Source organism: Mus pahari, chromosome 3 (genome assembly GCF_900095145.1).
Source record: "Mus pahari chromosome 3, PAHARI_EIJ_v1.1, whole genome shotgun sequence".
Classification (NCBI taxonomy): Eukaryota; Metazoa; Chordata; class Mammalia; order Rodentia; family Muridae; genus Mus; species Mus pahari.
The window spans coordinates 137,263,623-137,286,804 of NC_034592.1; the positions used below are offsets into that span (position 1 = coordinate 137,263,623).

The following is a 23,182-nucleotide window of genomic DNA, read 5'->3' on the forward strand; positions in this document are numbered from 1 at the left end:
AGGAAAGGAAAGGAAAGGAAAGGAAAGGAAAGGAAAGGAAAGGAAAGGAAAGGAAAGGAAAGGAAAGGAAAGGAAAGGAAAGGAAAGGAAAGGAAGAATCTGAGCCACATACAGTGGTGTGAACCATTTAGTCCTAGTTATCAGGTAGCTTAGGCAAGAGGATCAATATGAATGCCTGAGGCATGAATGCCTAGGAGTTCAGGACCAGCCTGTGCAACATAGACCCTATCACAAAATAAAAAATCAAAGTACTACACAGTTTGATTCAGTAACATATGATTATACTAAAATTGTGAGTTGTATGCCAAAAAAGCTGTTACGAAAAGATACACAACTGAAATCGAATGCTACAAGTTGTCAACGATAAACTTAATAATTGGAAGCAGTTAACAAACACTTGAGAAAGTAAAGATCCTTGTTAGACAGTACTGCTTGTTAAAAACAAATCAGAAAATAAAATATAATTAAGTCTAGCAGAGCTAAATTTACTATTTGTTCCTATCATCACATAAATCAAACTTTTTCAGGAACATTGATTTTCTTCAAGGAAGAAAAGTCATGTACCATAAATTATAACCCTTGATACCCTAATTCCAATGTAGGGCATTTTTCAATATCAAAAAGAAGAACAAAAACAAAAAGGAAACTTCCTAACAACTCAGAAAAATTTAACCCACTGACCATAAAGTTCACTAGTCACATGTTAGAATATATCCCACCTCTACAAAAAGTCCAGCTTATTCTGAGAAGCATAAAAACATGGCTACCTTCCCTTCTATATTTAATATAAACAATAACTAATAAATAAAAGCTACAACTTTTATTTCATCCATGTTCAAACAAGATTGCTTAATATCATAGCCAAGAACAGAATCCAACTTGAGCTTCAGGACAGAAGGAAAAGCACAGAGCACAGAACACTGTAATTATCTATGAGCTAAAGGTCCAGTCGAGAGGCAGGTAGACTTGAGCTTGCAGTCTGACTGCACTGCTAACTATGTGACCTAACTCTTACCAAACCAGCTGGCTGTCAAACAACCAAAGAAATATTATTTGCTGCTTCACAGAACTGTATGAAATGGCATCTACACCAAACAGAATTTGGCATGTGCCTTGCACTATCAGGCAATCAATGTTAGATGCCATTGTTGCAACCCAAATCTACATTATTTAAAGAGACACCTGTAAAAAGACATCTGTTCGGCTCCATGAGTCCCTCCCTGGCTTTCCTGACCATAATTAACTAGCTCAGTATCTCCAATAGCTGAGCTCCACATATGGAGATTGCTAGTTAATCTCAGACCCTAGTTTATTTATTTTTGGTTTTTCAAGACTGGGTCTCTCAGTAGCCTTTGCTATCCTGGAACTCATTCTGAAGACCAGACTGGCCTTGAACTCAGATACCTGATTATGCATCTATACTGAGATTAAAGCTGTACCACCACTGCCCGGCTCAGCCTCTGGTTTTAAATGGTCTCTCCTATGGCACTCATCACCTGGTAAGCTCTGCTTCATCAATAGACTTCCAGTTATGGAGAAAAAGGTGACCGACAAGAACTGAGTTCCTGTATTTATTTCCTATAAGAGGACCCAAGAATTCCAAATAGTGATTAAACATAGTAGTACCTGCAGTGCTCATTTCAAGGCCTGCTCAGATGGTCACTGTCAGCTCCATTCTCCATCCCTAAGGCACCAAACTCTCCCCTTTCCCATCTGACCTAAAAGTTCCCCTGGGATTCAAGATGTTTCCTCTCCTCCCCCAGCATGTTCAAATTACACAAATGGTTCTTTTGAAGTATTGAATACTAAGTAATCTTTTATATACAGTTTCTTACCTTGTACCCAATTCTGCCAATAAAAATGCAAGGAGATGTTTGGGTTGACGATGTAATCTAAAGAGAAAGTCAAATACTTAAAAATCTTTCATGGAAATCCTAAAAAACAAACAAACATCCCACACTGTTTGTCATTTCACTGTGATTACTCACTCAGTTCACAACTCACTTATACACAGAAACAAGGATCTGTGCAGCCCTGGCTATTATCCCAGTACCCATGAGGCAGGATGATTTTAAAGGCAGCCTAGGGCAGTGGGAGCCTGTTCCAAAAACAAATAGGCTGAATAGCCTGCTCAGTAGTTAAGAACACTGGTTGCTCTTCCAGTGGATGAACTAGGTTTGATTCCCAGCACTTATAAGGCATGAAATTCAGTTATCTGTAACTCTGGTTCTCTCTTCTGGCCTCATTACCAGGCATACATTGTGGTACACAGACATACATGCACACAGAACAGCCATACACATTTCAAAAAATTAAAAATCACCACCAAACAGTATATGCTATTTCACATGGTATTTGTAAATACACCTACCAAGATGTATTGTAAATACACCTATCAAGTGTATCATACCTAAAAGCATGAAAACAAAACACAACTAAGATTTGATTATCTCTACCTACTTAAATTTGCATATAACTTTTAATTTTCTCTACTGTCTTACTTTTCTAATTTGTAGTAAACATACACTATTGCTGTCACAAGCATGAAAGTAAAGTATTTTGAATAATGCTGAAAGTAATGAAAAGTAGTCTTTTCACTCTTGACTCTGTGGTTAGGATCTATCCCATCCTCAACCCATAATGTGTGGGCACCCTGCCTTGCCTATATATCATATTGCCACGGAGTCATCTCTCTAGTCCCTAGGATCTACTCATCAGGCAGCATTAACTTACTTTTCTCATCTTTGGATGAGATAAAATGAGCTCTGAGAACAAACATAAACTGACTTCCCTCAATCTATGACCTACATTTGCACAGAAAAATATTACAGTAACGACATTTAACATTCCTAATACCCCACAAGTCTATCTGGTATTTATTGGAATGAAGGGTTCCCATTAGTGAACTTACAGTTTACAGATATCTGTAAAATTGACAAAAGAAGTTTTCTTGGTTCCTACTCGGACGACCTGTGGAGGTTTCATAACAAATTTCCTCTTCTCTCCAGCAACCATATCTGGATTCTTTTCTCTCATGATGTTGAACACTCGGTTCAGCAACTTTAAGAAAAGGGTGGAATTTAAGCACATTCTTAGTAATAACAAGAATATAAAGTTTGTATTTGAGATACTCTGCTTTAATGAAGCAGATTTACTTTTATTAAATGCACACATGAATTTGTTATGTTCTAGGAACTTCTTGAAGACAGAAACTATTAACCAAAATCTGGGTCTTTACAGATGCTCAATAAGCCCCAGCCCCAGCTGATTCTACTGATTTTTATGGGAAAGTATACGACATCTGACCCTGACCACAAATTTGCCACTGTCACCAAAGCCCCACTACAGAGGGCTCCATACCTTCTGTTGTATACTATCGTGACAGCTACACTTTAGACTGCCCCATGAGAGTATCACGAATTGTCATGCACTGGCTGCATGGCCTACTGGACTCCACCATTCTGTATTTCAGTGACTCTTCCAATGCAGATTTATACCCTGCTTTTCTCTGTTCTTAAATGAATAGCTCTAATCCCCTTCTCAAAAATAGTAATAATAATCATAATTTTTTTTCTTGTCTCACCTCCTCATATGTGTAATCTCTTTCTGAGCCTGCCCAAGCAGGCCCAGTTTGGTTACTGAATGAAATGCCATCATCTTTTTTGCTGTCTTCATCTTCTAAAGCTACAGATTAAAAAAAGAAAGAAAGAATGAGCAGTAGGCTTTGATCCAACAAAAGGGGCGGGGTGGGGCGACGACAGGTCTAGAGAATGAGAGCTTCAGATACTGTTCTCTTTCACAGTGACAGCTGTAGTAGGATCAAGTACAAAGAGACCACTTTCTTTTATAGACAGGAATATTACAACTTCACACAAAGACCTTTAATGATAGCCATGGTAATATGTGAACTGTTTCTTGACAAAAAAAAGACAAAATAAAGCATCAAGTACTTAAATTGTAAACATTTAAAACTCATTTTCCTGTCTGGATCGGAATGATTTTTATAATATTTATCATACTTTAAGTCTTCCCCTATGAAGATATAGGATCTAATGCTCACAATTCAGTTGTGGTTGGACAAGCAATTACAGAAGATATAAACATTCAAAATGGTCATTGCTAAGGCTGTGAAGTGCTTGCCCACTACAGTCATTCCCTAAAGGACTGTAGAGAAACAGATTCTAAGGAGAAAGCCCTCTATAGTAATAATTCAGGGAAAAAGTTTCCTGTGAAATGTAGATGTGGAGGGTACAGACATGAGTCTCATGAATGTAGCTCATCCAAAGGTATTTGAGGCAATTCCTTAATGTCAAAAATTAAGGAGCCTGACACCCTCCACCCCCCACCAAAAGCCATTAATTTCCTGTCCACCAAGGAAAGACAATTCTGAAAAACTAGAAAAATTAAAGCCTGACATGACAGGGCTACTCAAAACTTAAACTATTTAAGAGATAAAGGAACTCCTATGGACAAACTAGAGATTCTAAAGATATCAAAAAACAAATATTTTGGCAAACTGCTATAAATAATAAAAAAAAAAGTTAAAATTACATGTAGATGAACTGAGATCCAAGGGTTAATGGAGACAGGAGCAGATGTAACTATCACAAGACCCCTGGAACTAAGGGCATCAGCATAGCTCCTAGGAATTGGGACATTATCTCAATTAAAACAAAGTCTAAAATGGATTAAATGCACAGGACCAAAAGGCCAAATAGAAATGGTTAATACAGCCATAAATCTATGGGAAGAGATCTATTTTAACAGTAGGAAGCACAGATTAGCACCCTTCAACTTTAGAGACAGGCTGTAAAAGAGAAGGTCCTAATAAAAAAGGCCTATAAAAAGTTTACAACTGTTCTTTAGACTCTCCAGGTTGTCCATTACACACGACACAGCAGAGGCTGACTCTATAAGGGGGCGCCATTGCTAGCACATCACCAGCTGCCCTACCATGTGGCAAACTGGGAAGAACAATGGTTATGACAAAAGAAAAGTTACAGGCACTAGAACAGATAGTCTAAGAGCAACTGGAGGGCCAGCATACAGAAGAGTCTGCCAGCCCTTGGAATTCTAATTTGTCATTAAAAAGAAATCTGGAAAATGGAGGATGGTAACAGATCTGAGAGCAGTTACCTGATAAAATCATTCAGCCAATGGGCTTTTTACATCCTTGACTCTCATTGCTTTCCTGTTACCTAAGGCACAGCCTATTATAGTGACTGACTTAAAAGATTGCTTTTCTAAAATCCCTTGGCATGAGCATGATAGAGAAAGATTTACTTTTTCAATGCCTACTTACAATAACTCTCGAGCTATTAAAGATACCACTGGAGGGTCTTAGTACAAGGAAATGTTACACAGTTTCCTCAATATACAATTTATCATTATATGGATGACTGGCTAACTAAAATGCAGATATCCTAGAAAAAAATGTTTGATGAAGTAAAGAAAATTTTGCCTTGCTGGAGATTGCAAACTATTCCTGAAAAGTATACAAGAAGGAGATTCTACTAATTATCTAAGATGTAAGACGGATCTACAAAAAAAATCTGACCACAGAAAGTACAAATCAGGAGAGACCAATTAAGAACTCCTAATGATTTTTAAAAATTGTTGGGAGAAATTAATTGGTTAAGGCCCACAATTGGATTAACTACTCAAGAGCTAAGTAATTTATTTCAAACCTTACAAGGTAATAAGGACTTAAATAGTCCAAGAAAATTATCAGCAGAGGCTGAAAGAGAATTGTCTCTGGTAGAAAAGAAATTCCTTCTACTCATTACCCACAGGGATATTTAGGCAGAGAGAAAACTAATGCTGAAAATGCCTCATTATGGGTGAAAATAAATATTGACAAAGAGCTTGCAGTAAATTTTTGGGAGAGATTAACAACAAATAGCCCCAAAGCCAGCAATTTCAATAAGAAATAATTGGATTCTCCCTTGTATAATAAAAGGGACACTGATTTCTGGATCCCCTACATTCTATACTGATGCAAATAAATCGGGAAAGGTGGGTTATAAATCAAGAAATATAAATAACTCAAAATCTGTATGATTTAGTTCAAAAATCAAAGCTATATGCCATCCTTATTTTATTAGACTTTCCAGACTCTCTCAATATAGTTACTGACTCTCAATATCCAGAGTTCTTTTTCATATAGAAACCCCTGAATCTATTCAGAATAATTCAAGATTAACTCCACTGATTATTCAAGTACAAGTAAGTAGAAGTAGAAATCATCCATTCTATGTAACACATATCAGATCCCATATGGGTCTACCAGGTTGTCTGGCACAAGGTAATGATGAAACTGATCAGCAATGTAGGCAATGTGCTAGAAGCTTCAGAATTTCTTAAGAAAAAGTATGTTAACAGCAAAGGTACCCAAAGAAATGAAATTTGGCAAATGGATACATTTCATTTTACAGAGGTTGTAAAATTAATATACACTATACTATAAACATATATTCAGGATTTCAATAAGTAACTGCTTTTAGTTCTGAAAAGGCTGATTCTGTAATTATATACTCATTAGAAATTATGGGTATTGTGGGCATACCTATACAAATTAAGACTGACAATGGTCCAGCAACCATCTCTAGTAAAATGAAGCAATATTTTGCCTATTACAATGTAAGACATAGTAAAGGTACACACACAATCCCACAAGCAACTGTAAAAAAAATCCAATTATACTCTAAAGGAGACACTTAATAAACACACAGAGGAAACAAAGACACCCAGAGATGGATTACATAATGCTCTATTAACTTTCAATTTTTTAAATGCTACTAAGCAAAAAACAGCTGCTGAGAGACATTGGATTATAAAAAAAACAAAAAACTGCTGAAATAAATCAGTTTATTTAAGGATGTCTTAATTCAGAATGGAAGGTAGTGGTGGCGCATGCCTTTAATCCCAGCACTCGGGAGGCAGAGGCAGGCGGATTTCTGAGTTCAAGGCCAGCCTGGTCTACAAAGTGCGTTCCAGGACAGCCAGGGTTACACAGAGAAACCCTGTCTCAAAAAAAAAAAAAAAAAAAAAACCAGAATGGAAGGCAGGAAATATATTGCCTTAAAAGATTTTTGTGTTTCAACAGGAAAAGAAAAGCTACATCTGGATCCCATCAAAATTAATAAAAATTAATTTGACCAGGGAGACCCCCTGAAAATCTAGGCTGTACCCCTGAAGGAAGAAACCAAGAAACCAGGTAACATGAATGCTGATCCCCCTACATGGGAACAGCTCTGAGATTGGCTGAGACATGAAAGTATCTCTGCATGACCAATAAATCTTGTTGGCTACAGCGTCCTCAAGACTTATCATGGCATCCCTCAAACAGCATGGATGAAAACTTATATTAAATTTTGAATATACAGATCAAACACTAAGTTTGATGCCTTTTTCCTGTTCTAAACATAGAGCAAAGAATCATCTTTAGCTGAATTGTGCACACAGCACATTTCATACATATGTTAATGCAGAAATGTATACTACATTTGAAATTTTACTTAGTCCACCCAGTTAAGCCCTGCATTTTCCCACCAGATACTAGATGACAAATTACATCTAGCTTTCCTAGGACTTAACTAATATCCCAATTTTCCTATGGGCCCCCAAAAGATGTCATTGCCTCTAGACAGCAGAAAACAATTTTAAGAGGATACCCCATTCCCCAAAACTTGAGTGGATGGTTTTGGTAATTTGATGGGTGACAGATGTCTGTCATCACTTAAGGGGGGGTTAGTTACAAGTAGTTGTTAATGGTCTTGATCAGAGAGGAAAACAGATTAGATGTTAGATTCAGGGATCTTTTTCTCTCCTCTTTCTTTCCTATTTAATTTAGGGGAAAATGGGAGAGAAAGAATAAAAAGAAAAAAGGGGATAAAGGAAGATAAAACAGTAGGTTATTGAATCTTTTTAAACAAAAGAGCCAAATATTTTACATTGGTAAGGATTTTGTATACTGTTACAATTTTAAGATTATTTTTTGCTATAAAATCTGTATATATGTTTCAATTCTTGTATAAAGTCTTCTATCTATACAACTCATTTTAAAATACAATATAAAGTTCCAATCCTTTAAAACTGCTATTAACAGGGGTGGAGAGATGGCTCAGTGGTTAAGAGCACTGACTGCTCTTCCAGAGGTCCTGAGTTCAATTCCCAGCAACCACATGGTGGCTCACACCATCTGTAATAGGATCTGATGCCCTCTTCTGGTGTGTCTGAAGATAGCAACAGTGTACTCATATAAAACAAATAAATCATTTTTAAAAACCTGCTATTACAAATTGCTTAGGATAACTAGGAAATCCAAGTTAATAGTCAACTAAACTTATGGTCATGTTAGATGCTAGTTAATCACATACAGAAATGTTTCCTAGGTTAAACAGTTAGGAATAGCTACAAACAAGCAATGTTTGCCACTTTAGATATACTATAAACAGGTGGTCTTCAAAAAAAACTCAGAGATCTACAGAATATGGATGTAAAGATTTTTTTTTTTATTAACATAAGGCTTTTCGTGACAATGAGACATCTGCTCCTGGCAGCACTGCCATTCTACTTCAAAGAAGACAAGCATCGAAGAATCTCTATATGGGGTTTGCTTCTAATGTGGCAAGCTAGCCACTGGGCAAAAACTGCCCTCACCTCAACTACTGACAGTATGCTGCCCAAACTAGACACAAACTGACTGCTGAACTTTGTCAAGACAAGGTAGGCAGACCTTCATAATTCCTGCTTCATAAAAAAGTCTGTCAGATATTCTAGGCCAGAAGGCCAAAGATAATGTTCAAATGACACAGAGAAACCTTGGATGACTGTAGCCAGCAACCTCTGTCATTTCTATAGCTTTGGGAGCTGCTTGCTCTGCACTTCCTGTTTATTCAGGTAATATATGTCCTTCTCAGGTGTCTGATGGGGTTAGAGACTAGATGGTTATAGTTTCACAATTAAGCTTAAGTTGTTTAGGACTTAAGAAAATGTTTTTAAAAATCTAGAAAGATATTTTTAGGTTGGTAATGCAAGTTATTGTAAAAAATAATTTAGGTACAGGACTTCGGACTCACAAAGATAGGATAGATAGTAGAATACTTTCCTTTCCCCAAGGTTGCCAAATACATACAGACTGGAAACTGTGAATTCTTACCCAATCATTTTCATAATTGTCCTTATGTATACAGTTTTTTTTTTATGTTAAAGAGCCTTTTACTGGACTAAAAGACAGAGATAATTTTTTGTGTACTGTGTGGAAGCATCACATGTTAATTAGAAGGTGGTTGCCACTAAGCTGAAGCAAGATCAGAAGGTAGGACATCCTTCTGATGAAGGGGGTGGAAGGGAACCTCTAAAAGATAATGAGGGGCAAAAATTCACCACCTGGACTCAGAGGAAGTTTGACATATGAAACTAAGGAGCTATAACCAGACATATTGCAGACCTAGATTAGTATAAACCAGTTGAGTTACTAGCTAGTTGGGGAACAAGCCTAACTTAAGGCCTAGGCATTAATTCATAAATAATAAGCTTCCAGTTACACTCTTTCTTTACACATTTCATTATTACAAAGTGGAAATAAAAGGCACAACAAATATTGCTTAAAAAGCTCCTCAACCTAGCCAAGGAGACTCAGATTAAAGGATTATGTAACTTAAAACCAAAGTGCTGAATTCCCAACATTACCTTCGTCTTTTTCTAGTATTTCATCTTCTTCTGGGAATTTAACATTCTTCTTTTTCTTCTTTTTATTGCCAAGCATAATATCAAGGTCATCCTCTGGCTCGGCTGGCTCTTGAGTATCACTTTCAATCTTAATATCCTAAGAAATTGAAATGTCTCAATACTTTGATACTAGAACTATTTTTAATGCCATAGACAAGTATCATTTTAGAATATTTTTCACATATTCACATATCTAAAATTGTAGATGAGAAATGTCTCTCTCAGGTAGGCCAAATTTCCTCAGACTCTGTCAAATATGTAAATTGTGAATTCCTCAAGATAAATTTTAAGATTGTTTACCTTTCTTCAGCTCTTCCTTTTTATTAGTTTTAAGATAGTTATCTGTATCCTAAACTAGTTACTACCTGAGTCACTTGAGAAACTAATATTCTTAAACCTTTTAACTGACCATATTCAGCAGGAACATGATTCAAGAGTACTTTAATTTTCTCCACTTAAATGTTCTGAACATGTAAATCTACAGAGGCAGATTCAGCAGAGCTGAGGCCTGAAGCTGGCATTTAGTGGGAAGAACTGGAGAGTGACAATGATCGTGGGCTTTGTTTTCATAAGGATGTAAATGTTCTGAATTGATGAGTTATAGAACTCTGAATATGCTAAAGCCATTTACTTTCAATGGATGAATTAAGTCAATTATACCTTAGTAAACTTTCTTGTTTCATTATTCATTATTGCAGTTGCAGTATACTTGTTTATGCTGATACCTCCCCTCAACTCCTCTCTATCCCCTTTTAGTTTCTAAATAGGGTCAATGAAAGGATTTTCCTACTGACACCAAATACATGGTTATTTTTTGCACAATTCTCCAACTCCCATCTTATTCATTTGTAATGGAATGCTAACTTCCTGGAGTAATTACTCAGCTATCCCATGTTTAAATTAAAAATTTGACTTCATAGTTTAAGGGCTCACATTCAATGTAGGCCACTAGTGTCACCTACACTTTTGCTAACCTACAAATGTAAAGGTCTTCCGCCCATATTCAGTATTTGCTAAAACTCAAAGTGTTACTTATTATTATCAGTTTTTTACAAGATTAACTGAGAAACAGCCAAATAGAAACAATGCCTAGGACAAGCTATGGGGAGTAAGGAGCTGACGGGGAGTCAAGAAAAGCCTAGAATATAAACACGCTACCCTATTAGCACTTCTGTGAGGTTACCAACCTGGAAGCTCTTGGAACTCCATCACTTAGGGGTTGCAGAACTCAATTTCCACATTGTCCATTTTCAGAGGTAGCAGGGACAACTTAAAGTTCCAAATCTTAGTTATGGCTTGGTCTTCCTAGTGACTAACCACTCATCCTGAGAAACTATCTGGATACCAGATTTCTCCAGAGCAAAACGTGAGTCTTTGAAGACTTAGGAGGTTTTCAGGAGTTGAACATGGGGAACCAGATGTAAAAACCAAATTGTTTTTCTTACACTTATTACATCAGCTCACAGCAAATTGTAAAGAAGTTGCTGGGCACCAGTTCAATAAATGACACCATGAAAGAGTGAATGACAAAATTTCTGGGGAATCAGGGTCATGTGATGACTGGGTGGACAAGACACAGTCTGACTCCAAGGTTACTCGCTGTAGGCTTGAAAAGGCACATTAAATCCTTAAAGAGGACTCATAAACGCCATAAAAGAACAAAGGCCCTGCCTAAGTTCCTTGGCTTCTAGTTTCTCATCAGCTTATCCTGCTCACTAACCCAAGTACATTACCAACATGATCATAATTACTACATTATTTGTGTGTCTACATCCTAAACAAATGCTGATAATGACTATAGTAATTTCACAGGTCTAAGCAAGTAAACTTAAATAGATGGAATAAGTAAAACTAAAACGTAAGATCTTAAATCTAGCTATGTCGTTTTGGTGCCACATTAAAGATATTAGTATATAGTATTAGCTAGGCTCCCAGAAGCAGAGAAAAAAGGAAAACAGCATTTAATAGAAGTAGAGTTCATGGTAACTTTTCAGGACAAAAGCTACTGGGGAAAATAAAATCAATCAGGGGCTAGAGAGATGACTAGAGGTTAGGAGCACTGACTGCTCTTCCAGAGGTGCTGAGTTCAATTCCCAGCAACCACATGGTGGCTCATAACCATCTGTAATGAGATCTGATGCTTTTCTAACATGCAGGTATATATGTAGCTAGAGTACTCATACATAAATCTTAAAAAAAATAAAATCAATCAACAAGTCAGGTATTAACCAAGATAGATCACAACCAACTGTAACTCCAGTTCCAGGAGATCTGATGTCATCTTCTGGTCTCTGTAGACACTGCATGCATGTGTTGTACAATCATATCAGACAAAACATTAAAAAAAAAAAAAAAAAAAAAAAAACTCAAGAAAAAATTTTTTTAAAGATTTATTTTATGTATGAGTACTCTAGCCACATATACATCTGCATGCCAGAAAAGGGTATCAGATTCCATTATAGATGATTGTGAGCCACCATGTGGTTGCTGGGAAGAACTCAGGACCTCTGAAAGAGCAGTTAGCGTTAGCGCTCTTACCCACCGAGCCATCCCCCAAGCCCTCTCAAAATATTGTGTGCTCTCTAATCACCAATACAATTTGTTGACAGGATGGTCATCAAAACTATGACCTTGTTAAATAGATTACTGAGTAAATTACCAACTACATTTAAAATATACTTCACTTAGTTTTGAGCAAATTAACTACCAAAGAAAAACTTCAGTACAGAGTTAAAAAAAAAAAAAAAAAGATAGGTTCCTTGGTATGTGGTTGTTTATGCTTTTTTCATTATGAATATATATTTGTGATTATACCCAAGACACACATACACACAAAACTACTATATGCTCATTTTATAAATGTGTGTGTGGGCTTTAAGACTGACTGCTGCATAGGGTCTCCCTGTGAGTGGTGTATGTGTGAGTCAATATATATTTGCCTGTGTTTGTAGGTAGAGGCCTGAGGTTGACTTCTGGATATTTTCCTCAATTACTTCTCCACGTTATTTTTATTGCCTGTTTGGATAACAGTAAGTGAGTCAGGAAATCTACCTGTTTCCCCTGCCTAGTGTTAGGGTTACAGGTACATACTGCCAGGCAGGCTTTTACATCATCCTTGGAGACCTAATTGCCCAGCAGACACTTTAGCCATTGAGTGATCTCCCTGGCCCCATGTCTAAACTGGTAGCTCTCAGGCAAGGAAGAATAGTCTTTCAGCTACTCTGTTCACCAATCCACCCTCCTATTCACCTTCCTACCACCTATCCACATTTTACTCAAGGAACTTTCAGATATCTGTATTGGAAATGAATCCAATCAGCGATCTCCACAGAACTGGCCAGAGAAGCCTAATTTTCCTATAGAGTTACTGCCATCAGCTACCAACTACCATATGGAGAGATGTTCTTTGCTACTACTGAAAGTTTAACAAGCTATAGTAATATTTGTAACATTTGTTCCTCAAGATTTCTCGGTCATAGAGACATCTTAACTAAGATGCCCTGAGCCAAACAATATTGGTATGGTTAAAGACAATCGACATTATCTGACTCCATTGTAATGATACAATATATAAAACCTAAATCCTTCCAACTATATATCTTTTATACCATGTAGTCAAATACAATCCTAAGAAAACTACCTTAATAGTAGTAGCTAAGTGCTAAACAACAAAAGCAAAACTACCAAAAGATGAGATGAGGAGGAAAACAGCTATCAACAATCTTACCAGAATCCCAATTTTACCTTCAATAAGAAAACAATACTACCTTTATAGCTTCTTCAGCTTCATCAATATCAAATATTTTTTTTGTCTTTTTCTTCTTTTTCTTTTGATTAAAGAAGTTCAAGTCATCTAAGTCATCAGAAGCATCTAAAAATAGATTAAAGGCTTCCAGTTATTAACAATTAACAAAGGCAAGCACAAAGTTGAGATATGCCAGCTCCTTCCTCAAGTACTCCTATGGTAGTTCTACCACAACCATCAGTTATGGTTTTGAAGAAACTGACAAGCCAACTCAAGCTTTCTAGAAGGATCTGGTTAGAAGCCCAGGCCAAAAACATGAAACTCAATAATCAGACTATGTAATGTCAGAGAGCATTCCCTGACACAATCTCTAAGACTATCCAACTCTATCTTCACTTTGTCTAATTCCCTGTCCCACCCAACCTTCTATCGCTCAATGTCTGGCTCCAGATCTACCACAACAACTGTAATGGCCACAACTATTCACCTTTTTTCCTACTGTCTTCTTCATCAGCATCCATGTCTTTTTCTTCAGTTGGTTCTGGCTCCACTTCTTTTGTCTCCGAGGGCTGGGTTTCTTCTGTCTGGGCATCACCTTCTTCATCTAACATAAATGGCTTCTTCTTCTTCTTTTTCTTTTTGCTCATAGTAGGATCAAAAATCATCTGTTAATTTAAAAACACAAAGTGATAATTCCTAATGAAGCTCCCATTCCAAATATCCTTTATTCTCAAAAAGCATATTTCTAAAAGAACAGGATACATTAAAATGCCAGAAAGTGGGGCTGGGGAAATGTCCTACACTTGCTCCCCATTACTTGTTTATTTGCACACTCCCTTTCACATGCAATACACAAAATAAAAAAACAAACCAGAATTTACAGAAAGCCCACCTAACTCCTTTTACATTATTAAACATGGGGAGAACCTCACAAACGCCTTTTAATTTGTAAGCTATCATAAGCTACAATAACTTCATTTTTATTTTCATGAACAAATTTAGACTTGAAAAAATCATGAAATTTATTAAAAGGACTTTAGCAACAACCTATGTTGCATCCCTCATTTATGGGTGAGGATCAATAATGTCTAAGCAGATGATAAACATTTTATTTAAGGTTGATAGATGCTAACACCAGACAACCTAAGACTTGGTTTTTAAGTTTTTCATCTGTTGAGTGTTTGGAGAAGTTAGAAGTAAATACAAAATCAAGATATATTAGTCTACATGTATAGAACTATCAAAACAGTAAACAAAATATACTAAAAAAATTAAAAATTTATGCTGAAAGTCACATCAACCTTAACTTTTATGGAAACCTATCAGCAACCCTTACTGTACGAAATTTTTCTAAGGAATCCTTTACTGTTTTTTGTTATGGAATGTGAAGTATTCACAAGCCACTTTCATCTAAATCTACTGTAGAACAAGTAAAAAATTAATTTATAACCTCTAGACTGTTTATACTGATCCCTTGAAATAATTTGAACATATAGGGCATACTCCTGCTAGTGAAGAAAGCAAAATCTTTCGTCAAACAGAACTGGATTCAAGTCCAAAGCATTTTTTTTCCCTACCATGTTTAAGCTTATCGTTTTGTTCATTGTGTAGTGATCGAAAGCACATTGGAGCATAATTACCTTGAGTCCAATCCTGACTCTAACTCATGTGGGTTACCCTATACTTCATCTGTACATCTTCATCTGTACAATGGAGATAACTGATACCAACCATGATAAAGTTACTGTGAGAATCAACTATCTGATTGTAGTTATAACTAACAATGATCTATCCTGTCATTGAAAATTCCTCAACTAAGGAGTGATTTGATTTTCCAGACATAACAAAACTGTTTTTTAAAAAATTCCCAAATTGATTCTAATAACTAACTGTAATTCCTTTATGTCTATTGCAAGACTAAAACCAAGCTATAGTTTGTAATAAGGTAAATCATCATAGCAGACATTATAAGGCCTTATGGAAATTTTCATATAGCACCACTACCAAAAGCAAGTCCAGTGCTGACTTACTACAGGGCCTGAGTTAATCCCACATGGAAAGAATGCTATAATGTGTTATAAAGAGTTCAAGAACACAGCTATACTGTAGGAAGAAGATTTGGCATAGGGCAAACAAAATTCCAGGCACTGAATCTTTGATTCTGGTAGAGCTTACAATCCACTCATTTTTTTCAAGTCCAAGTTTCCCTGATCTACTAGTGGCTTTTTCTGAATTTGCTTTTGTGGCTGGCCTTGAACTCCTAAGCCAAGTGCTAGGATTATAGGGACACACTATTACACCTGGCTCAACTACCCTTTTCACCATCATACCTTATCAAGACAGATCAAAGAAGGGGGAGATCCTAAAATGATCAGATGATAGCTTCAGTTACCTTTCACCCCTCAAGAAAATTCTAATTTAGGTCTATAGTAAGTAGACTGCAGCCTAGTAAAGACTAGTAATAAACACTCAGAAATCTTATGCCACATTGTCATTATGTTCCTAGAATACTTAACACATGTTTAACATATTAATACTTATTTTTGTTCACACAACCCTGTAAAACAGTTGCATAAGGAAACCAGAAATCCTAAGTCAGCACCCAAAGTAGAAATCCCCAAATCACAAGATCACACTTGCCAGCTTGGGATATACATTAAGACCTTGACTTAAAGAGTTTCATATTGAGGCTGGAGAGATTGCTCAACAATCAGAGCACTGGCTGCTCTTGCAGAGGATCCAGGTTCAATCTCCAGCACACACCAGGCACCTCTAAACTGTTCCAGGGAACCTAACACTCTTACAAAGACATATATGTAGGCAAAATGCCAATGTACAATGCACAATGTACAATGCACATGAAATAAAAATAATTTTTAAAAAAAGTTTCATATCAAGCCCCACTTGGGGACACACACCTTTAATCCCAGTACTTGGAAGGCAGAGGCAGGCGGATCTCTGAGTTCAAGGCCAGTTTCATCTAGAGTTTCAGGACATCTATCTCTTCCAGAGTTTATTGAGTTTGCAAGAACCTCCTAATAATTTAGATGAAGGCGTACTGCACAGAGCTGGGATTCTATTACTAGCTCAGGCACTTGGAATTTTATTAGAGGCACTGTACAACTCTAAGCTCTAATTTGCTCATCTCTAAAATGCACGAACGGGATCTTATTTTACAGAACCCTGGAAACCAACTTAAACTAGGAACTAGTTCCCATGAAACAAATCCCTAATTCCTTAATATAGTTTCCTAAGTCCTCCACGAGCTAACCAGCATCTACTTCAACCAAACTCCTGAATACTTCACTTTCTACGCACTTTTTCCCTTCCTGACCATAAACGCCTCGTGATCAGTTTTCCCATTGGTTGAGAAAATTCTGATCGTTTCTAGAGTCCACTCAAAAGCCAACTCTGCACAGAGCCTTCAACTATTCCTCTTACCCCTCCCCTAGGCCTGTAAGTCAAGTCACAAATTCTTCAAAAAGTACTTCCGTGGAGGCTAGGGAGGGTTAGGCTTCTAGGCCCAATGTTAAGCAATATCTAAGACAAGACCACTCTTTTTTCTTTAAAGCCATTTAATGCTATGTGAACTAGGAGAAATCTGGAAAAGGCCAAACCCAAAAAGATAGAAAAAGAAAAAGAAAAAACAATAAAACGGGGAACGGGGCTTGAAAATTTCTACTGAGATCCAGACCCAGTCAGTTTCGCAGCCGGACCTTCTTGCTCACCTCGCCTGTAAAGGAAACTTGGGGACTCGGGCCCGAAAACTTTTCTCGAAAGGATGTCACTTTCGGAGACTTAAGCTATCTTCTCCTCTGGCTCTTTGGATTCCTGCCTTAAGAAATAGGGCCTCGAGCGGGAAACGGGAGCGAGATATCCGCCCGGAAAAGGCAGCCTACAAAGTTTTAACCTCGGTGCTCCACCGGAACCGAGAGGGGCCTCGCAGGGCACCTGACCCCTCAGCCGTGAGAGCCGAGGCGGCGATGTGTGGAAAGGAATGCCGGGGCCGCCGGGCAAACTAAGTCGGCGTTCAACCCCTTTTCCGAGAGGACGGCTCAACACGCTCTCCATTCCGAACCGTCGATCACCGTGGGAGACAGGCCTCGCCGCCGCCGCCGCCCTGAGGAGGGCCGGGGGAGACCAAGACTGAGGATCCAGAGTCCTCGCCGGCTCCACAGCTCCGGGACGCCTAGGCCGGGCTGCTCCACATGGCGGCCGGCGACAGCTAGGCCGCAGGCCCGGCTTCCCACCCTGGTGTGTGTTCGGCTTCCTGCCTCGGTCCTTAGCCCTAACCCCAGCTCAGGCTCTCACCTCGTCCCCGGACATGGCTGTGGTTCGAGCGGGTTCGGCAGGGAGGAAAAGTCAGACGGGTCGGCTTCCCGGCCCGGAATCAGGGTGCTCCTACGGATCCCTCTCACGGCACCGCGCTAGGCTCTTGCATCAGCGAAAGGGAGCGACACCCCGCCCTCCTCTCAAACGTTGGAAGCGCGTCTGCGCAGAGCTCCTCAAGGCGCAGGCGTACAGTAAAGCCAACCTTACGTGCTTCTCGTGGCGCGAGTTACTAGGCGACTCCCCGGCGCCGGGCATCCTGGGACTTGTAGTTTGGCTAGAAAAGACCGGCGCTTGTGCTTCGAGAGAGTTTCGGGGCGTGCACGACTGTTTTTAACACGTCAGAATGTTCGGGTTCTTATGCTGCTGGTTACCTAAGTGGTTCGAAAAGTGCTGTGTTGCTTGTAAAGTGAATTTGGGGCCATTTTTCGGGTTTAAGTTAGTGGAAACCCTAATATGAACCCGTGGGTCTGTGTTCACCCTTTCCCCTAGAAGTGGTCTAGTAGTATTCGAGGAATGCACCTCAGTAAAGGCGTTTCGCTTCGTGAGAAATTTAACCTTCTAGCTTTTTTACTTCAGAAGTTTCTTCCCTGGTTTCCCATAGTTAGACCGAGGAACGAAGCTGACCTCTGAGGAGAAACAGCCCAGCAAGCTACAGTCTGTCAGGAAGCTTCGGAATACAGACATAACTAGCTCAATAAAAAGGCTATGTTGAGAAATGTGTAGAGTAGGTAATTAACTTGTTGACGAACTTCATACCATATAAGGAAAGACACTACAATGTCCTAGGCAATATAATCTTCTGGGACCATTAATTATGTGTCCTTTTTTGGCTAAAGCTTCCTTATATGGTACATGACTCCTTGTTTATGGAGTCTTCGCTAGACAATTCTGGATACAGCATCCATTTTCCCTGGGGATATACAGCTGCCATTTAGGAAGGTCTCGGAAGATGCGCTTGTAGTTAAAAAACAAAACAACAACAACAAAACCTGTGTTTGTTACCACAGGGAACTGCAAAGCCCCACTGAAAGAATGCTCAGTTGGGACGTCAGGTGATTGAAGGGACGGCTCAAGTAAGTAAATCCTATCAGGAGATGGGAATAATTATTAGGTTTTTAATGCTTCTTGCATAAAAAGAATCAGGTGAGGATTAATCTATGATTAGTGAGGAAAAAAAGCCCTCAGGTTAGAAGAGATGGGGAAAGTATTTAGTGATTTTTGTAGTTGGCAAAATGTTCTTCTTGATTTATTTTTGTATTCATACCTGATTACTGAGTTTGTCTTTGTTTTGATCTCCTGGAATTACAAAATGGTCTGTCTGAGCTGGGTATGGTAGCACTTAACCGTCCTGGCTCTTGAGAAGTAGAGGCATGAATATCAAAATTTCATAACCAGCCTGGACTATATAAGATTTTATCTTTTTAATTAATCAATTAGTTAATTAATTAATATAATTTACATCCTGACCACAGTTTCTTCTCCTCCCAGCCCCTAGCCCCCATTCACTCATCTTCTATTTCTCTTCAGAAAGGGGAGGCCTCCCATTGATATCAACCAGCCCTGGCATATCAAGTTGCAGTAAGACTAGAGGCATCTTATCCTATTAAGGCCAGGTGAGGCAGCCCACCTAGCCTCTGGGAAAGGATCCCAGAGGCAGGCAATAGAGTCAGAGAAAACCCTGTTAGGAGTCCCACATGAAGACCAAACTACACAACTATAGCATATGTGCAGAGGGCCTAGGTCAGCTCGTGGCAGGCTCCCTGGTTAGTGGTTCAGTCTCTGTGGCCCCTATGGGCCCAGGTTAATTGATTTTGTAGGCTTTCTTGTGGTGTCCTTGACTATTCTGGCTCCTACAATTCTTCCTCCCTCTCTTCCACAGAATCCCCCAGGTTCCGCCTAAGGTTTGCCTGTGGGTCTCTGCATCTGTTTCCATCAGTTGCTGAATGAAGCCTCTCTGATGGCAGTTATCCTAAGCTCCTGTCTGGGGTCCCTGGTGCTGGATGACCTCTAGGAAAGCAGCCAGAGTTGTGGTCCAGAATATGGAGCTCAGAGGATGGGGTGAGATCTTGTCTTAAACAACAACAACAAACAAAATACAAACAAACAAACAAACAAACCAGGCAGTGGTGGCTCTCTGAGTTTGAGGCCAGCCCAGTATACATAGTGAGTTCCAAGGCAGCCAGGGCTACATAGAGAAACCCTGGCTCAGAAACAAAAACAAAAACCAAAAGATGGCTTTAGTGTCTTCTTACTGATAATTTTGCTGTGCACTAAGTATAAACTTATTGTGTTAGAATCTTGGCTCATCCTAAAAATTAACTAAGTTAAAACAGTGTTCTATGAAATCACTTAGTTCGGCACACACTAGATGATAACATCAGCACAGCTGCCCACTACCTGAGGTTGTTCTCCTTCTCATTATGCTCCGTAATCCTTCGTATGTTCTCTGCTTTAGGCCTGAAGACAACTGAGTTAACCCACAAATATTTAGAAATACTTCCTGCTGCACACCTGTCCTGAATCTAGGCAGAGCGCATCCTTGCCTCCAAGGAACTTACAATTTAGCGAGAGAGATCGTTTATTACCCCCATTTTCCAGACGAAGAAACTGCTTGTAGAACATTGAAAGTGTATCCACAGTCAAATACAGACAACAGAAAAAGTGAACCCCGGACAATTTGATACTGGTGGCTATTCTTTTACCTTGAGAATCTGAATTGCTGCCACCAAACCACAGTCTTCTTTAGCTGCTAGCATCTATGCATAGCAGGATCTCTTACCAGCAACACTATTGGCAATTTGGACAAGACAACTCTGTTATAGGTCGATGTTCCCTGCATGGAGGCTATTCAGTACCTGGTCAATATTCAAAGATGCCAGGAGCACACACCCTCCAGTCATGACATTACCTCATGTCTCTGGGGGTGGGGGTGGGGGTGCTGGGATAAACGTCACCCCTGGTGGAGAACCAGTGGTAGACACATCTTTTCTCTTCCTAGGTTATTGAGATATAACAGTTATCCCTGGCTAGTCCTCAACTTGCTGAGTAGAGAGGTCTTGAAGAAGAGAGAATGAAGTTGTGGATGGAGTTTCAGAAAAGCCTGTTCATTCAGAAGATAAAGACTGAACAGAAAGAAAAATAAAGCAGAAATGAAAGGAAAAGTGACAGAAATGGAGAAAGGGAATTCACGGGAAATCGCCTTTTCATAATTCAGTTCGTGCTAGCAAAGAGAGTTGACTCTAGTGAACGCACTAAGGTGGTCATGCTTTCTAGTCTTTTGTCAGTTTAACCCAGGCTAGAATCATCTGAGAGAAGGGATCTCCAATTGAGACAATTTCACTATAGGATTGGGGTGTAGGCATGCCTGTATGGCATTTTCTTATTTAGTGACTGATGGGGGAGGACCCAGCCCACTGTGACTGGTGCTATCCCTGGGCTGGTGACTCTAGGGTCTATAAGAAAGCAGGCTGAGCACACTACAAGGAGCAAGCCGGGAAGCAGCACTCCTTCATGATCTCTGTATCATCTGCCTCCAGGTTCCTGCTCTGTTTGAGGAATTGTCCTGACGTCCTTCAGTGATGGACTAATATGTGGAAATGTACACTGTAGCTGTACAGATGGTTGTGAGCCTTCATATGGTTGTTGGAAATTGGATTTTAGGACCTCTGCTTGGCCCCACTCGCTTGGTCCCTGTTTGCTCTTGCCCAAAAGTTTATTTATTATTATAAATAGGTACACTGTAGCTGTCTTCAGACACACCAGAAGAGGGTGTCAGATCTCATTACGGGTGGTTGTGAGCCACCATGTGGTTGCTGGGATTTGAACTCAGGACCTTCGGAAGAGCAGTCAATGCTCCTGCCTGCTGAGCCATCTTGTCAGCTCTGAGACTTTGAAGTTTTAAAAGAGATTTTTAGATTTAAAATATATCGTTGGATTTTTCCACAAGAACTGACTTGTTTGTTTGTTTGTTTGTTTCTGAGAAAATTTTATTGGCCTTTTGGATAAAATTTATTTGCCAGGAAGGTTGATCCCATCATCCTTCTGCTGGAACCAGCGCATGGCCTCCTCTTTGCTGATTCTGTGTTTGTCCCCAATGCAGCCTGTTTGGTACTTCTTATCTGCGATGCTGAAACCTGGCCTACCCAGCACCACATAGAAGTCCAGGCAGTATATGCCAATGCTCGGGTCATATTTGATACCCAGGCTAATGTGTTCTTGAATCTCAAAACCAAAGTTTCCAGTATCTGAGAAGTTATTTTTCCATAATTCATACCTTCAGGCCCTTCTCCAGAATCTCTTCTGCCTTGGCTCCATGGACTGTACAGTGAATGGCAATCTCTTCATTTCTCCAGATGCCAAAGGACTTGACGTATCTTGGAAAACACCGGGGTCTGGCCTGTGAACTGCTCCAACACCCTGACTGCCCGGGTCAGTCTGTCTCCGCTCTCTCCCGTATTGAGGCAGAGCTTGCGGCTGTGAAGTTCCCACGTGGGGGTCTCCTTTCACCTTGATCTTGTGCCATGATGGAGAACAGGAAGCAGAACTGAACTTTTAAAGTGTTTGAAGTGGTAAAGACTGCGGCACTTCTAAGTTGGTAATATGTTTTACATTTGTGATATTTATTAATTTGAGATCTTGGAGCTAAACCCTCCCCCAAAAGGGAAAGGTTACGTTTTAAAAAGTTTTGTGTGTCAAGTTGACAAGGGGTCTATTGCCCTGTGTAATTTTATATCAACTTGACCCAGGCTACAGTCATCTGAGAGGAAGGAACCCCAACTAAGGAAATGCCTTCATAAGATTGGGCTGTAGGGCATTTATCTGAATTAGTGATTGATGGAGGAGGGCCCAGCCCACTGTGGGTGGTGTCATCTCTGGGCTGGTGGTCCTGGGTTCTGTAAGACAGCAGGCAGAGCAAGCCACAGGAACAAGCCAGTAAGCAGCACTCCTCTATGGCCACTGCTTCAGCTCCTGCCTCCAGGTTCCTGCACTGTTTGAGTTCCTGTTTTGATTTCCTGGTAGACTAAGATATGGAAATGTAAGGCAAATAAGCCCTTTCCTCCCCAAGTTGCTTTGGTCATGGTTTTTCACATTAGCAACAGAAACTCTAAGTACGGCAATAGTCCTCACAAGGTCTTCTTGTCCCTCTACTCCTTATTTGGAAGATGTTGGTAAACCTAACAAAAAATAGTCACTTCTGTGAAAAATATTTTTTTCAGCATGGAACCAAGTACCCTTTACAGGAATTAGGAGTTGTGGCCTTGTTGGAAGAAATATGTCCTTGGGATGGGTCTGGGTTTCAAAAGGCCATGGTACAGTCCCTTTCTCTCTCTCTCTCTCTCTCTCTCTCTCTCTCTCTCTCTCTCTCTCTCTCTC

At 39.4% G+C, this 23,182-nt stretch overlaps 1 protein-coding gene and 1 pseudogene across 1 annotated transcript in view; both read right to left on the reverse strand.

The window, feature by feature from the left end:
• Eif2s2 (eukaryotic translation initiation factor 2 subunit beta) overlaps positions 1-18,004 on the reverse strand; it is a 21,203-nt gene extending 3,199 nt beyond the window's left edge. The window contains exons 1-7 of the mRNA XM_021192581.1: positions 17,789-18,004; positions 13,965-14,142; positions 13,500-13,603; positions 9,694-9,829; positions 3,584-3,684; positions 2,912-3,060; positions 1,836-1,892 (exon numbers count right to left, since the gene is read on the reverse strand). Coding sequence (XP_021048240.1) covers positions 1,836-1,892; positions 2,912-3,060; positions 3,584-3,684; positions 9,694-9,829; positions 13,500-13,603; positions 13,965-14,142; positions 17,789-17,803 — 740 coding nt within the window. The 5' untranslated portion in view covers positions 17,804-18,004. The remainder of the gene's footprint in view (positions 1-1,835; positions 1,893-2,911; positions 3,061-3,583; positions 3,685-9,693; positions 9,830-13,499; positions 13,604-13,964; positions 14,143-17,788) is intronic.
• Positions 18,005-21,817: 3,813 nt separating this feature from the next.
• On the reverse strand, positions 21,818-22,331 carry LOC110319620 (annotated as a pseudogene).
• Between the last annotated feature and the right edge of the window lie 851 nt (positions 22,332-23,182).